The sequence below is a fragment of the Scyliorhinus canicula genome, chromosome 10 (assembly GCF_902713615.1).
Source record: "Scyliorhinus canicula chromosome 10, sScyCan1.1, whole genome shotgun sequence".
Taxonomy (NCBI): Eukaryota; Metazoa; Chordata; class Chondrichthyes; order Carcharhiniformes; family Scyliorhinidae; genus Scyliorhinus; species Scyliorhinus canicula.
Genome location: NC_052155.1, coordinates 116,537,086 through 116,553,484, shown reverse-complemented (window position 1 = coordinate 116,553,484; position 16,399 = coordinate 116,537,086). Strand labels below are relative to the sequence as shown.

At 41.3% G+C, this 16,399-nt stretch overlaps 1 protein-coding gene across 6 annotated transcripts in view; it reads left to right on the top strand.

The window, feature by feature from the left end:
• Positions 1-16,184, top strand: part of flj11011l (probable ubiquitin-conjugating enzyme E2 W-B) — a 120,099-nt gene extending 103,915 nt beyond the window's left edge. For 4 of the 6 annotated variants that reach the window (XR_005462119.1, XM_038809623.1, XM_038809622.1 and 1 more), the window contains exons 6-7: positions 9,981-10,083; positions 11,584-16,184. Coding sequence is in view for 4 of the 6 variants with exons in the window: in XM_038809623.1 (XP_038665551.1) it covers positions 9,981-10,083; position 11,584 (104 nt within the window). In the remaining 2 variants the exon portion in view is untranslated. The remainder of the gene's footprint in view (positions 1-9,980; positions 10,084-11,583) is intronic. The other 2 variants (XR_005462118.1, XM_038809624.1) reach the window with 1 other exon arrangement.
• The last annotated feature ends 215 nt before the right edge of the window (positions 16,185-16,399 follow it).

Sequence of the window (16,399 nt, the reverse complement as noted above, 5' to 3'; positions counted from 1 at the left end):
CTCGTGTGGTCATACACTGTACTGCAGTGAGAACTTATCTAGAGAGAAAATGGAAAAAATGGTCAGGCGATCTTTGGCATCCTGTTTGGTGACCCATTCTACAACATCCCACGACCCATCTGTGGGTCGTGACCCCAACTTTGAAAATTACTGTTGTAGATGATGCACATTGCAGCCATGATGCACCTGTGGCAAAGGGAGTGAATATTCTGGAGGAAGGCTGCTTTGTCCTGGATGATGTTGAGCTGCACCCGTACGGTTAAGTGGGGAATAATCCATCATGCCAGTGATGTTGATTCAATCCTCTCATGCTATAGAGTTCTGGATCTTAGTTGTACTTTGTTAAAGAAGTATGTGGGCTCCTTGCTCTTTCACCCCTCAGGTCTCCTACCTAATCAACAACAACAACAACATTTATTTGTATATCACCTTTAATATGATAAAACATCCCAAGCATTTCAATATAAATAGGTTGCCAAGCCACGTAAGTAGGTTAAATAACCAAAGGCTTAGACAGCAGGAGTATGCTAAGGGAGGCAAAGGAAGTAGAGAGGTTTAACTAATGGTATGCCACCAATGGTGGAGTGATTAAACCAGGATTAGAATTTTAGAATCAAGATGTTGCTTAACCAAGAGCAATTTTAGTCAAATAGCTAGAATCATAGAATTTACAGTGCAGAGGGAGGTCATTTGGTCCATCAAGTCTGCAACGACCCTTGGAAGAGCACCCCACCTTCACCCTATCCCCGTAACTCAGCAGCCCCACCTAACCTTTTTGGACACTAAGGGACAATTTATCATGGCCAATCCACCTAACCTGCACATATTTGGACTGTGGGAGGAAACCGGAGCACCCGGAGGAAACCCACGAACACATGGGGAGAACGTGCAGACTTCACACAGACAGTGACCCAAGCCGGGAATCGAACAGGAGACTAGCTTGGTGTATATTAGCATTAAGTCTAGTGTAACAAAGTATGGAATGAGGATTTCGGCAGCAGATGATGTGAAACAAAGTTAAATAGGTGGAACTGGGCAGTCTTAGTGATTGTGCAAATATATGGCTGGAAGCTCAACTTGAGGTCAAATGTGATAGAAATCACAGAATTGTTACAGGGCAGCAGGAGGCCATTTGACCCATTGTGTCTACACGGTTCTCCAAATGTGATTATTAACAATATTTCATAGTGGGTGGCATGGTGGCGCAGTGGTTAGCACCACTGTCTCACGGTGCTGAGGACCAGGGTTCGATCCCGCCTGGGTCACTGTCCATGTGGGGTTTGCACATTCTCCCCGCGTCTGCATGGGTCTCACCCCCACAACCCAAAGATGTGCAGGGTAAATGTATTGGCCATGCTAAATTGCCCTTAGTTGGAATTTAAAAAAAAAAAACGTTATTTCATAATGTGGGGCCAGGAAAGGAAGTTGTGTAGTTAGTTTGGTGCTAATGAAGTTGAGTGAGCAGGAGATTGGTCTCGTGGGCAAGATGAATTCAAAGAGAGCATGAGGGAGAGAAGAGATACTAGAAAAGGATAAAGGGTTCAGGATTAGGGCAGGATTACTTTAGAGAAAGTATATCCTGATGGACTAGTGGAAAGGAGGAACATGGCAGAGGCAGCAGATTGTGTAGCATAGAACATTACAGCGCAGTACGGGCCCTTCGGCCCTCGATGTTGCGCCGACCTGTGAAACCATCTGAAGCCGATCTGACCTACACTATTCCATTTTCATCCATATGTCTATCCAGTGACCACTTAAATACCCTTAAAGTTGACGAGTCTACTACTGTTGCAGGCAGGACGTTCCACACCCCTACTACTCTCTGAGTAAAGAAACTGCCTCTGACATCTGTCCTATATCTACCACCCCTCAATTTAAAGCTATGTCCCCTCGTGTTGGTCATCACCATCCGAGGAAGAAGACTCTCACTGTCCACCCTATCTAACCCTCTGACTATCTTATATGTCTCTATTAAGTCACCTCTCAGCCTTCTCTCTAACGAAAACAACCTCAAGTCCCTGAGCCTTTCCTCGTAAGACCTTCCCTCCACACCAGGCAACATCCTAGTAAATCTCCTCTGAACCCTTTCCAAAGCTTCCACATCCTTCCTATAATGTGGTGACCAGAACTGCACGCAGTACTCCAGGTGCGGCCGCACCAGAGTTCTGTACAACTGCAGCATGACCTTGTGGCTCCAAAACTCAATCCCCCTACTGATAAAGGCTAGCACACCATATGCCTTCTTAACAACCCTATTAACCTGGGTGGCAACTTTCAGGGATTTATGTACCTGGATGCCGAGATCTCTCTGTTCATCTACACTACCAAGAATCTTGCCATTAGCGCAGTACTCTGCATTCCTGTTACTCCTTCCAAAGTGAACCACCTCACACTTTTCCACATTAAACTCCATCTGCCACCTCTCAGCCCAGCTCTGCAGCTTATCTATGTCCCTCTGTATCCTATAACATCCTTCAGCACTATCCACAACTCCACCGACCTTCGTGTCATCTGCAAATTTACTAACCCAGCCTTCTACACCCTCTTCCAGGTCATTTATAAAAATGACAAACAGCAGTGGCCCCAAAACAGATCCTTGCGGTACACCACTAGTAACTGAACTCCAGGATGAACATTTGCCATCAACCACCACCCTCTGTCTTCTTTCAGCTAGCCAATTACTGATCCAAACCGCTAAATCACCTTCAGTCCCATACTTCCTTATTTCCTGCAATAGCCTACCGTGGGGAACCTTATCAAACGCCTCTATCTTAGGGACAGAAAAAGTCCTGGAGCTCCTCACACTTGCTGTTGGAAGGGAAAGATTGGGGATACAGGGTCGGGGGAGAAAGATTTGATATTTGCAGTGGAGTTATCATTGTATTCCAGGATGAACCTGGAATAGTGAACAGTTTTATGCAGTTAAAACCTGGACCCATTCGTGCTTTGTGGTGCAAGCCAGATCTATCCATGGATGAATAAACCAGTTGTCCACTCTATCCTCAAGTCTGCATACCTTGAACTTGAGAATGGATACGAGGGCCGTACCAGGGGTAATGGTCAAGGCATGGGAGAGTAATGGTTTTATTGGGAACTAAGGCATCAAATTCGAGGCGCATGGGGTTGAGAAAATCAGTATTTGTGGAAATGTTTTGACGAACAGAGAGCCAACGACTTGTCAATTGGGATTTTAAAAGTGCAGTTGTAAGTGAATTAGAGGTTTTTTTTCCAAGACTGATACGGTAGAAGGTAGGGTTGGGATGCAGGTGGAGAACCATACAAAAAAAGGTGAGACGAGCAGGACCACAGGAGATGGTATGGTCAAGTGGGTGGCCAAGAGAGGGCAGTGCACTCTCATGATGAGTTGAGATGGAATAAGAGGTTGAGGAGTCTTTGGAGAGGCTGAGGACGAAAGCAGTGAAGATATCATGGAGAGCATTTTTATTTTATTTGGGTAGGTGATACAAATGGTGATTTTGAATGAGGCGTAGAACAAGGTGAGAAAATCAAAGGAAGAAAAATGTCATAGTAGCAGGGGGTCAGGCCAAGATGACAACTGCCACACAGCTACTGCAACAGTCTTGAGTTGGCAAGTGATGGAAGATATAGCCAGGCAGGGAGGCCTCATAAAGGGAAACTGTGCCATTACTCCTCAGTCAGGTTTCCTTAAGGCAGTCATCCACAAAATGTAAAGGGAGGCAGTGGCGTAGTGGTATTGTCACTGGAGTAGTGATTCGAAGACCCAGGGTAGTACTCTTGGGACCTGGATTTGAACCTTACCACGGCAGATGGTGAAATTTGAATTCAATAAAAATCTGGAATTAAAAGTTTAATGAAGACCAGGAAACCTTTGCTGAATGTCATAAAAACTCACATGGTTCACCAATGTCCTTGCCTGGTCAGGTCAATATGTGACTCCAGAACCACAGCAATGTGGTTGACTCTTAACTGCCCTCTAAAATGGCAAAGCAGGCCACTCCGTTCAAGAGCAATTAGGGATGGGTAACAATGCTGGCCCAGCCAGTGACATCCACATCCCAAGAACGGATCTACAGAGCCAATACATCACAGTACAGGGAAATGAACAAGGGATATAGGAATTTGGACTTGTCAGCAAAGGAAAACTATTGTTGAGGAATAACCATGTTGGCAAAAAGGACAATAACTAATTTAGAATGCAAACTAGCACGGTTTATTGTACAATAAAGATTAATGCTTCACATTCCATCATTGTCGATTATTGTAACCCACTTGAAGGAAACACTAAGGGTGGCACGGGCATAGAATGTACTCTGTTTGGGATCCTTCAATGAACCACCAAGAGTAGCTCAGCAGCACCACCTGCAACTGAGCTCGTCAAGTTGTAAAGGACCTAGCCACTGGACTGGATTTGCAGCAGGTGGTGAGGGAACCAACAGGAGGGGAAAACATACATGGCCTCATCCTCACCAGCCTGCACGCTGTGGATGTATCTGTTCATGACAATATCAGTAAGAGTGACCATTGCACAGTCCTTGAGGAGATGAGTCCCATCTTCATATTGAGGAAAACGTCCATCGTGTTGGGTTCCACTACCCCCATGCTAAATGAGATAGACTTCAAACAGATTTAACAATTCAAGACAGCCTCCATGATGTGGTGTGGGCCATCAGCAGCAAGAAAATTGTACTCCACCACAATCTGTAACCTCAAGGTCTGGCATATGTCCCATGCTACCATTACCACCAAGCCGGGGAATCAACACTGGTTCAATGAAGAGGGCATGCCAGGCGCAGCATCCGACATGCCTTAATATGGTAATCTGGTGAAGCTACAACACAGGACTACTTGCATGCCAAACATCAGAAGCAGCAAGTAATAGACAAAGCTAAGCGATTCCACAACCAGCGGATCAGTTTTACAGTCCTGCCACAGGTGGCTGTGCAGTGGTTAGCACTGCTCCAACATGGCGCCAGGGACCTGGGTTCAATTTTGGCCTTGGGTGACTGTGGAGTTTTTACATTCTCCCTGTGTCTGCATGGGTTTCCTCTGGGTGCTCCGGTTTCCTCCCACAGACCAAAGATGTGCAGGTTAGGTGGATTCACCATCCTAAATTGCCCCCATAGTGCCCAAACGTTAGGTGGGGTTATGGGTTAGGGGCAGGAGAGTAGGCCAAGGTAGGATGCTCTTTCAGAAGGTTGGTGCAGACTTGATGGGCCAAATGATCACCTTCTGCACGGTCAGGGTGAATGATCTCTTGCATTTTAGGGATTCCATGTTTCTGTGAGGCATGGTAGCATAGTGGTTAACACTGTTACTTCACAGCGCCAGGGTGCCAGGTTCGATTCCTGGCTTGGGTCACTATCTATGCGGAGTTTGCACGTTCTCCGTGTGTCTACGTAGGTTATTTCCAGGTGCTCTGGTTTCCTACCACAAGTCCCGAAAGAGTGCTATTAGATAATTTGGACATTCTGCATTCTCCCTCTGTGTACCCGAACAGGCGTTGGAATATGGCGACAAGGGGCTTTTCACAGTAACTGCATTGCAGTGTTAATGTTAGCTTACTTGTGACAAAGATTATTATTGTTATTACATTCAGCTGTGAATGGTGGTGAACAATTAAACAACTCACAAAGGAGGCTCCACGAATCCCCATCTTCAATGATGGGGGAGCCCAGCAAATCAGTGCAAAAGATCAGGCTGAAACATACGCAACAATCTTCAGCCAGCGGTGCCAAATGGATGATCCATCTCTCCCTCCGGAGCTCCCCAGCATATCAGATGCCAGCGTTCAGTCAATTCGATTCACTCCAGAACGGCTCAAGGCACTGGATACTACAAAAGCTATGGGCCTTGACAATATTCCGAAGATAGTACTGAAGACTTGTCCTCCAGAACTTGGCGTGCCCTAAGCCAAACTGTTCTAGTACAGCTACAACACTAGCATACCCGGCAATGTGAAATATTGCCCAGATCTGTCCTGTACAGAAAAAGCAGGACAAATAGACATATGGATGAAAATGGAATAGTGTAGGTCAGATAGGCTTCAGATGGTTTCACAGGTTGGTGCAACATCGAGGGCCAAAGGGCCCGTACTGCGCTGTAATGTTCTATGTTCTAAATCCAACCTGGCCAATTACCGCCCCATCAGTTTATTCTGGTTCATCAGTAAAGTGCAATCAAGCAGCACTTGTTTAACAATAACCTGCGCACTGATGCTCAGTTTAGGTTCTGCCAGGGCCACTCAGCTCCTGACCTCGTTACAAGTGTAGTTCAAACATGGGCAAAAGAGCTGAACTCCAGAGGTGAGGCGGAAGTGACTGCCCTTGGTATCAAGGCCACATTTAGGAGCCCTAGCAAAATGAGAATCAGGGGGAAACTCTCTGCTTGTTGGACTTGCACAAAGGATGATGGTTGTTGGAGGTCGGTCATTTTAACTCAGGATATAACTGCAAGAGTTTCTCCCGGCACTGTCCTAAGTCCAGCCATCTTCAATTGCATCATCAATGACCTTTCCATCGTAAGGTCAAAAGTGGGGATATTTGCTGATGTTGCAATGTTCAGCACAATTCATGATGACTTGCGTCCAGATGTTCATGCCCAAATGCAGCAAGGCCTAGACAACATTCAGGCTTGGGTTGACAAGTGCCAAGTAACATTTGCGCCACGAGCCAGGCAGTTGTCATCTCCAACAAGACATCACTCCTCGACATTCAGTGGCATTAGCATCACCGATTTCCCCCACTAGCAACATCCTGGGGATGGCCATTGACCAGAAACTGAACTGGAAGCCTTATAAATACTGTGGCTACAGGAACAGGTCAGAGGCTAGAAACCCTGCAGCAAGTAACTCCCCAAAGCCTGTCCACAACCTACAAGGCACAAGTCAGGAGTGTAATGGAATACACTCCCTTTTCCTGGAGAAGTGCAGCTCCAACAACACTCAAGAAGCTTGACACCATTAAAAACAAAGTCTCCAGCTTCATTGGTAACACTTCGGGGCTGGTTTAGCACAGTGGGCTAAATAGCTGGCTTGCAATGCAGAACAATGCCAGTAGCACGAGTTCAATTCCCGCACCGGCCTCCCCAGACAGGTGCCGGAATGTGGCGACTAGGGGCTTTTCACAGTAACTTCATTGAAGTCTACTTATGACAATAAGCGGTTATTATTATTATTCCACAAATATTTACTCCCTCCACCACTGTGCTTGATAGCAGCAATGTATTCCATCCATAAGATGCACTGCAGGAACTCACAAAGGCTCTTACGACAGCACCTTACAAACCCATAACCGCTACCATCTAAAAGGACAAGGTCAGCAGACACATGGGAAAACCACCACCTGGAGGTTCTTCTCCAAGCCACTCACCATCCTAACTTGGAAATATATTGCCGTTCCTCCACTGTTGGTGGGTCAAAATCCTGGAACTGCCCCCCCCCCCCCCCCCCCCCCAGCATTGTGGGTGTACCTACATCACATGGACTGCAGCGGTTCAAGAAGGCACCATCTTTTCAAGAGCGATTAGGGATGGTTAATGAATGCTGGCCTAAGCCAGTGAAGCCTGCATCCCCTGAATGAATAATAAAAGATACTTTAGTCACTTACCATACCTAGTACTGTATTCTTGCGGTAATCCTGGAACATCTAGGCCTCAAGCCAGCTTCCTGGCCAATCAGCATTGTAGCTTTGGCTTCTGTTTACTGCTAAGCTAGAATTGCTGGGGCCCGAATGAGAAAATTGTCCTTACTGTAACTTCAGTTTTCTCGCAAAGGACCCAAGTATTCTTTCTTAAAGCTACATCACAGTATTTAGCACTCAGATATTCAACATTTTCAATTTTATACTTAACAATAGAACAGTAACAAACAACCCAAAATCATCCCCCACCCCCCAACAACCAGCTCCTTAAAGTACAGAATAAATGGCTGCCATTTCCGGTAGATCCCCTCAATTGCCTCCACCATCAGCAGCTGCTTTCGAGCAATCAGTGAGGTGAAGGCCAGAACATTAGCCCTGCCCCCATCTGGAGATCCGGCAGGTCCGACACCTCAAATATGGCTCCCAAGGTACAGGGCTTTAGTTCAATTTGCAGAATTGCTGACCAGGATCCCTCCCACAACGCTCACACATATCCTCCACTTTTGCAAACAACCTACTCACTCAAGACCTTTTCAATTGAGCCCTATGTACAAACCTCAACTATATTAACCCTAATCTCGCACAAGAAGACGTAGCATTCACCCTCTACAGAGCCTCACACCACACCCTATCCTCCAATTCCAACAGCAAGTGTTTCCCTGGAGAAAACGGAAGCGAGGCCGTTGCCTAATGCCCTCAACCCCCTACATGAACCTGACTCCATCTGCATCCTGACAGACTCAGGATCCCTACACCACCCAGTAATAATATATCCAGCTCGGCACCGCCAAGCCCCCTGACTACGCACCGTCTGAAGGACCGTATTCTGAATCCTAACATTTTACCCACTCAAATAAAGGACAAAATCAATTTCTCAACTCCCCTAAAGAAGGATTTCATTAGAAAAACCGGCAAACACTGGAACAAAAACGGAAACCGTGGTAAAATGTTCATCTTTAGTGAATTCTGGCCGGCAAGGACAGAGGGAGACTAGCCCACCTTTGCAATTCGGCCGTGACCCTGCTTTCCAAGCTCAAAATTCAATTTACTAAGCTGGGCTCAATAGATATGCCAACTTTAAGACTTTTCTTAACAACATACCGCAAAATTCACAAATCATTTCCATAACGCACACAAATTAAATAATTATGTGTAGTGAAATTTGATTATTTAAGCCTTATCAATCATGCAAATTAGGTGAAGTCTAATTGACCAAAATAAGGATTAACTTAACTTTATAGAATAACATATGAACTCAAATCAGATGTTTTCGTTCAAGATTTACAATTTTAAATGTTCACTGTCAGCCTATTGAAAGCATTTGGATTTTAGCAGTAAATTTATTCTCTCTATTCAGTACCATGTATAATGGAGAATGTATTGAATTCCTTGCACGGTTGTCAGAATACTGACCCTCCCTTTTGGCTTCTTTCTTTGATCCACTTCATACTTTGAATGTTCTCTATATTGTTCTTGCATATGCTCTTGTATCTTTCTACTTGAATACATAGCGAAGTGACCATTCTAATGGGATTCATTTCCAAAGTTTATAAAAGGGAAAGATGTGTATTATTGCTTCAGACAGTCAGAAGATCGTCACAGGACCAACCTCCCCATGACTTTAGATTATGTGTAGGAAACTTGACATCTTATGATCCTTGACCAAATGGAGCAATCTGTCTGGACTTAATGCAGAGTGTGGTGAATGTACAATACTTTTCACTGTACCTCGGTACACATGACAAAACAAATCCTATCCAAACCACCCCCAAGTTGTTGGTCGGATCTGGTTAGGGACCAATAACATTTCATTTGAAGTGAAAAGGGATTCAAGACACTTGGTAATAGAATAAAGCCACAAGATTCCACGGGTTTTGAACAAACAAAATAAATGTTACTATACAAGGCCAGAAAGATTAAACAATTTATGATATCTATCTTCTACCTCATGTTAACCTTGAATGTTAGAGTATATGTGAATTAGCAGGCAAACTGTGGTCAAACACATTACCCTGCACAATGATTGCCAAAATGAGACCAAAATGGATCTGCATCATTATGTTCTTTTGACCCAGCGCATCTGTGCATGAAGGCTATGGCATAAAAACCCACACCAGGTAACCTAAGTGGAGTGCCATGGAGGAGCAGTATCTCGGGTATTTCAAAAGGAGAAAGGGCGGAGAAGGGTTCCAAAAGAAGAGCTCAGACAGGGGACAAGAAACGGTCCCATTTTGATCTTGACGTTGCATCTTATAATAACTTTTCTCTTCAAATTCTGTGATGGCCTTTTGGTAATATTGAATTACAAGGACGAGAACTTTGCAAATTTTATACACAGGCTGCTGAATTTGTTTATCTTAGCTGGAGTTACACATGTGGCCTCGCACTGGTCGACTAGCAAGGGGAAAATAAGGGGCACGGACTCTTGGTATCAAAGGATTCCTGTTGCGCATGTGCATGTGTGGTAAGTCAACCATTGATGCAGGATAGCCATTGCGGTAATTAATGGCAAGTCACCTGTCTCCTGGTTCCATATCATAGAACGTGCAGCACCTTCAGAAAAGGAGGAAAGAAATGTAAATACTTTTTTAGCACAAAATTCTCAATCAGCTCTGTTCGAGCTGCCCTTCTTGCATTTATTAGGTTTGTGGCATGCATTTGTTACACAGTTGAAACAGCTAGATACTTTTAATGGATTATGATACAATGACAGCAACTGAGTAATGTACTAGATTATGCATAAGAAATTTATTTTTGAACATAGTTGATAAAACAAAACTAGCGTTTTGCTCTCATACCTGCAAGCTTCCTAAACTTAGCCAGCTGAGAGATGTTTGGAGAAGCTATTTCTACAGGTTAGATGAAATGGTAGTTTGGAAACCTTGAACAAATGCTTTTTACTGATAGCTGGTTATACAAATACTGGCAGGAATTAGAAACAATTGGATCCTTGCTATCTGCTGATTCAAAGTTTTTTTTAAAGTGTGCTCCATATGATGCTTTCTTCACATCACACCTATTATATTTATTTAGTGTCAATCACTGGATACATGCCGCTTTATTCTGGGGAGCCACCTCCAGTGGTATTGAGTCAGTTCTTGTTGCAAGTTTCTAACTATATTGACCGGCTTAAGTTAATCATGTACAGTGTAAAATAGTAAGATGAAAGCCAAATGCTCCCAGTGGGAACTATTTTACCAACTATGGTGTTTTCCATTAGAAATGCCTGGTCATACCCTTCCCATCCAAGATTTTAATGTCTCTGGTGGCACTGTTAACTATTTACCCAACAACTTTATCTTTGACAGCAATCTTTTCATCTGAGGTAAGCTTATGGGAAATCTGAGAATATTGAACAATTATAAATGGCAGCCGAAAAAGCTCCAGTGCCTTACTCCTTTCAAAGTGTATGATTAAAGTGCATGATTGATCTAATGGCCATCTTGTATCTATTATGTTGAGTTGGGATCATCCTACTAGATGCATGGGGCAAGCCAAAGTAAAGCACTGAAATCATTGATAACTTTGTGACGGTCCATCACTTGGCTCACATTAATGGTTTAAGGTGCAGAATTTTACACTTGTAAAATTATTCAGTAAATTCAATAATATAAACATAATGAACATTTTGATGTTGCAATCTCTTGTCAAGTGATTTTTTTTTTTGTTCTGGCATTCATTGTAATATTGTAAAATAAAGGAAAGTTTAATGAAAGAGGTATTTATGCCTGAAAACTTAACAATGTGAAAGTTGTATGGATTTGAATATAGTTTACGATCTGATAAATGGATCACTACATCGATCTGATTGCATCAGCCTCTTGAACTCCAAAAAATTAAAATAATTTCTAGCTTCATAAGACTCTTCCTGCCTCCATGTCATAGTTGTGATCTAATAGCTGAAAACATTGCATATGCCATAGTCCTGCTAGTATTCTTATTCAGCTCTGTTTTTGTTTTGCAGATGATACATGTTGATGTTCAGATTTTTGGCCCTAGTAGAGGAAAAAGTACTGCTGAGTCCAAAAGCACTTTGATCAGTCAAGCTTTGAACTTTAACACAAACTTGCCTGCAGGCACTAGAGACTACTTCCTTTACTGCATTTCTACTAGTGTACATCAGGGCACATGCTGATAGCTGGTTAAGTTCCTGCAACTGACCCTGTTTGGTTTATTAAACAGTATTAATGCAGCATTTAGGAAAAAATCTTGTGGTTTCGACAATAAATCATCTGTTTCGTTTACTGTGAGGATATACATTGTGAGAAGGTTTGAAGCCCTCCTATGTTGTGCAATAAATGGATATTGACGCATGCTTGGAGATTTAAAACAAAATAAATCTGTGCAATAAGAGCAAAGGGATCCATTTTTAATTGACATTTGCAATTTTATTATTGTACTAAATTTAATGCATTGCGGTCACATGACGAAGTCTGCAAAAAAATGTGGCATGTTTTGCTGCAACAACAAATTGCATTCAATGAAGCATTCCAAAATCCTAAATTAAATTTTGAATACCAAATGTCTCTTTAGAAAAATAAATTTAATTTATTTTACTTGAGTTGAGCCAAATTGCCTTCGAAACAATATATTCTTCGTGGGTATTTGTCAGGGTCATTGACTAGCCTTCAGTGTGGGCCCTTGTGCTCCTTTTACCCCAAAAAGACAGATTTGAACTGGAACACAACCATAATGTATTGCTTTGCATTCATTTTTGTTTCTCCAATGTCACATTTTTTTGTTATACTTGAAGCTTCTAATATGAAATATATTTTGAATGAAAAGCTGTTTTGTCATAATATTGTCCTGTAAATTATTTCACTTGTAAATGACACCTTGTCTTTAATTCTTTACGCTATAAAAATTGCTATCCATCTTGAAGGATACAATTAATGTTTTGACATATTACTTAAAGGTGTTTAACATATATGTTGCTGTGTTATAGTTTATTAGCTACTCATTATTATGAAAAGGATAGAGCTAGTCTTTGTTATACCATTATTTATGAATGAAATTAAATTCTGTAGGTTGGAATTTGAAGGTAATTATAAAAACATGAGACTTGAATAATCTACACCACTATGACATATATTCCTAATAGCATAATTAGGGCTGAAAACTAGGTGGAAAACAATTTCAGGGTGCAACTGTTGAAACCTCCAAAGAAAGTACCTGAGGTAGACCAGAGTTGATGGTGAACTTTTTCCAAAGGAATGCTGATCTGTGTAAGAAATGTAAACTTTTGTGTACTGAGTTGCCTTAGCAGCATTCACAAATTGACTTCTGTTAACACTGGTAACATCTTTTTGTAAATTTTTAATATAAAATTAGGAGATGTTAGAAACCATATTATCATTTGCAGTATCCTTCAAATAAATTGGACCAATCAATATAGGTCAGATCACTTTTAATTTCAGTGGTGCAGCATCTCAACTACAGGGTTAAATAATGAGTATGTGCTATCCCCTTCTAAAATATGCAGATTTTATTAAAATATAAAAATGTTAAAGAAAAACAAATACTTTAACTTCGTTTCATTGATTGGCAGCTTTCATATACTTCCCAATGGCTGAATTGAGTTATTCACCAACAACGTTTATGTACACGTTCAGTTGATTAGTCAGAGCGTAGCCAGAGTTGATTCTGAGCCCTGATGATTTTGGACAACTTTGTAAATACTGACCTACTTTCCATTTATTTTTCCACTGCTGTACTTCAATCTGAAATGCCTATATATTGCCTGGTGTTAGCCATATTATAGTCAAAGCTATGTTAATAAGGCCCATGATTAAAACTTTGGGTTAAATTATTTGCAAACCCATCTGTGAGTTTTCTTAAATTGGGACGGCTTGATCATCATAGATTTACAAAACTGGGATTAAAGCTAAAGCAGTTTTAACATCTCCGCAAATGACCACTGTGAGAACCGTTTTTCAGATACCATTGATGATTTTGTGTGAAACCACAATTTATCTGTTAATTAAATCAAAGCATTGTATTTCCCCAACTGTCTTTGGATGTGGGCACTGCAGTCTGCAGCATTCAGGGAGAAATTTATCTCAGCAAATTCTGTCACTAAAAACCTTAAATATCTGAGGATACAATATCTAAACATTTCCCAAGCACCTGTTTATGATTTGAAATCTCTGCAGGACCAATGTTATGTTCTTTTTTAAAATGTACACCAGCTAATTGACTTGATGTAGCCTGAATGTAGTCTATATTTGTACAAATCTTGCACTTGCAAAAGTTTTTTAAAAATGCTGCATTTACCATCTGTTAACATAATTGGAGCTGGAAATAATCTCATGGTTCGCGGTGATTGTTTGGCACTGTGATAGGTCAAACTTGTATACTGTTTAATTGCACCATATTTGAGTGTACCGTGGAGGAAAAATACATGGTAATGAATTGGCTAAAGTAAAAATAACTCTTAGTTTTATATAGTAGAGCACTTAACATTTATTTCTAAATAACTGCAGTGTTCTGCAAAGGATTTTCTAGGCATTATTTTCACTTCAGAACACATTTTCCACAACTTTTTAGTGAAAACTTCATCAAGTAGGAATTTCTTAGTATGTGCTGAGCAGGTCTTCGCATGTCGAATGTTCATCATGTCATATTATAGAAACCTAGTTCTTCAGATACCTTTTATTCATCAGACCCAGTTCTTCTTGCCTAGTATTGAAGAATTTAATGCACTGCTTTCTGCTGAGGAAAGTACCTACTAAGAAATGATGTAACTTTCAAGTTGGGTTAGTGTTTGAGCTACTTAAATTTCTTATGATCTGAATAGTGCCAGAATACAGTTACCCAATGCTAACAAGCTTTTGAAAATCTGGATGTAATAATTTATCAAGACTCTTGCTATGCAACTTCTGTTTGGTTTAGTTTTTAGCTATAATATTGTGTTAATGTTGCTAAGTTTTGTTTGGATGTAAGAAAGAGTAGAAGATGTGAGATTGGTGTTAAGTTGAATATGGTGCCTCTGAGGATCTATCGGTACATCCCTGTCATCTCTGGCCTAAATTTTGTTTTCTCTGCTTTGGGTTCTTTGATTCGTTCATTAGCAACAGCTAAACATCCCAGGTGACTCCATGGTCCGGAACCCTAAAGATCATTTTTAAAAATTCTAACATCATACTCACTAAGTTGGGAAAGCTGTAGGGATTGTCATTGTCTTCAAGTTAGCAGGAGGATTCTTCTTCCTTTTTTGCTGTCAAGTGACCCCGAATGGAGAGGTGTTAGTGATATTTTCAAAGCCAGATTAGGACCAGCTATGAGACTTTAAAGGTGAATAACCTGTCAGATATGTTCAAAATTGCTTTTAAAGGTTGTTCATGAACACTATTTTAGGATCAGTTATTGGCTTCAAAAGAGAAGAAAGAATGCTGAATTTTCTCAAACATTAAATAATTTTGACAATATAGGGGAATCCTCCTTTACCACCACATTACTGAAGCTTTCAATTAGAAGTAATTTCCACAAAATTCTAAAATTGCAATATTTTTTAATGTTCTTTGTACAAACCAGCTGCCCAAATGTACCCAAATACACTGTTCCCAAAGTACTTGCAGATCTCCAGGATGAAAATGCATTGCAAATGTGTTTTTCATTTAAATATTCCAATGTAACTCTTGGTAAATGCAGTGCTTGGTGTGAAACTTGCTATATATACTGTGAAGACGGGCAGTACGGTGGCTCAGTGGGCTAGCACTGCGGCCTCACGGCGCCGAGGTCCCAGGTTCAATCCCGGCTCTGGGTCACTGTCCATATGGAGTTTGCACATTCTCCCTGTGTTTGCGTGGATTTTGCCCCCACGAACCAAAAATGTGCAAGCTAGGTGGATTGGCCACGCTAAATTGCCCCTTAATTGGAAAAAATGAATTAGGTACTCTAAAATTTAAAAAAAATATATATATACTGCAAAGCTACCAGGCTCCATCCCCAATCTCTGCTAAACTAGCCAATCTCACTTTGGATTGTAGGAGGAGAGATTTAACAATTAGATTAAGTACTCGTTGAGGAGAGGCAAGGGGAATAAATAGTGTTTCTGTGCGCCCTCCCAGATCAATTGCTCCTGTTGGAAACTGTCGATTTTGGATGAGGCTTGATTCAGATGGCCCCCAAAATTAGGGACTGTAGAATTGACCCCAACAGGACAGCAGAGAATTTGGGTTGGGGAAGGAATGCATCCATTTTATTACTACATTCTCTGGTTCCTGCATATTGCTCAATCTTTCCTCTGATTTGGGTTTATTTTCCAATCTTCATCTTTTATGCTGTCATTTCTGTAAATGTTATTTGCTGTTTTTACTCAGTGGAAATAAGAAATGTGATACACAGTCATGAGAATCTCTTCTGTGAACATGTTCTCTAATGTCTAATCACCTGTATATTTTATAACTGTGTTACTGGTCACTTCCACCACCAATCTATTGGGACAGTTTCATAATCCTATCAAAGTTGTGTTCCTTAAAATAAATTTTGGTTTATTTCTAATGCAAAGACAATGACATTCAACATAGTTGTTTTGAAATAATAAAAGTTAACATTAAAATCCTATCGGTACCAGGTGTCTTGTGCTGTTTATTGAGTACCTGATGTAAAGTGCACTGATGCAAAAGAAAATGACTATTTAGGAATAAAATCAGCAAGATGAATTTAATTCTGGCAAGATGCTTGACAACGTAAGGAACTTGTTTCTCACTGTTTTTGCATTGCACTATTTAAAGCTCACCTTGTGTCATATTGCAAAAGAACTGCAGACTTGACATCTT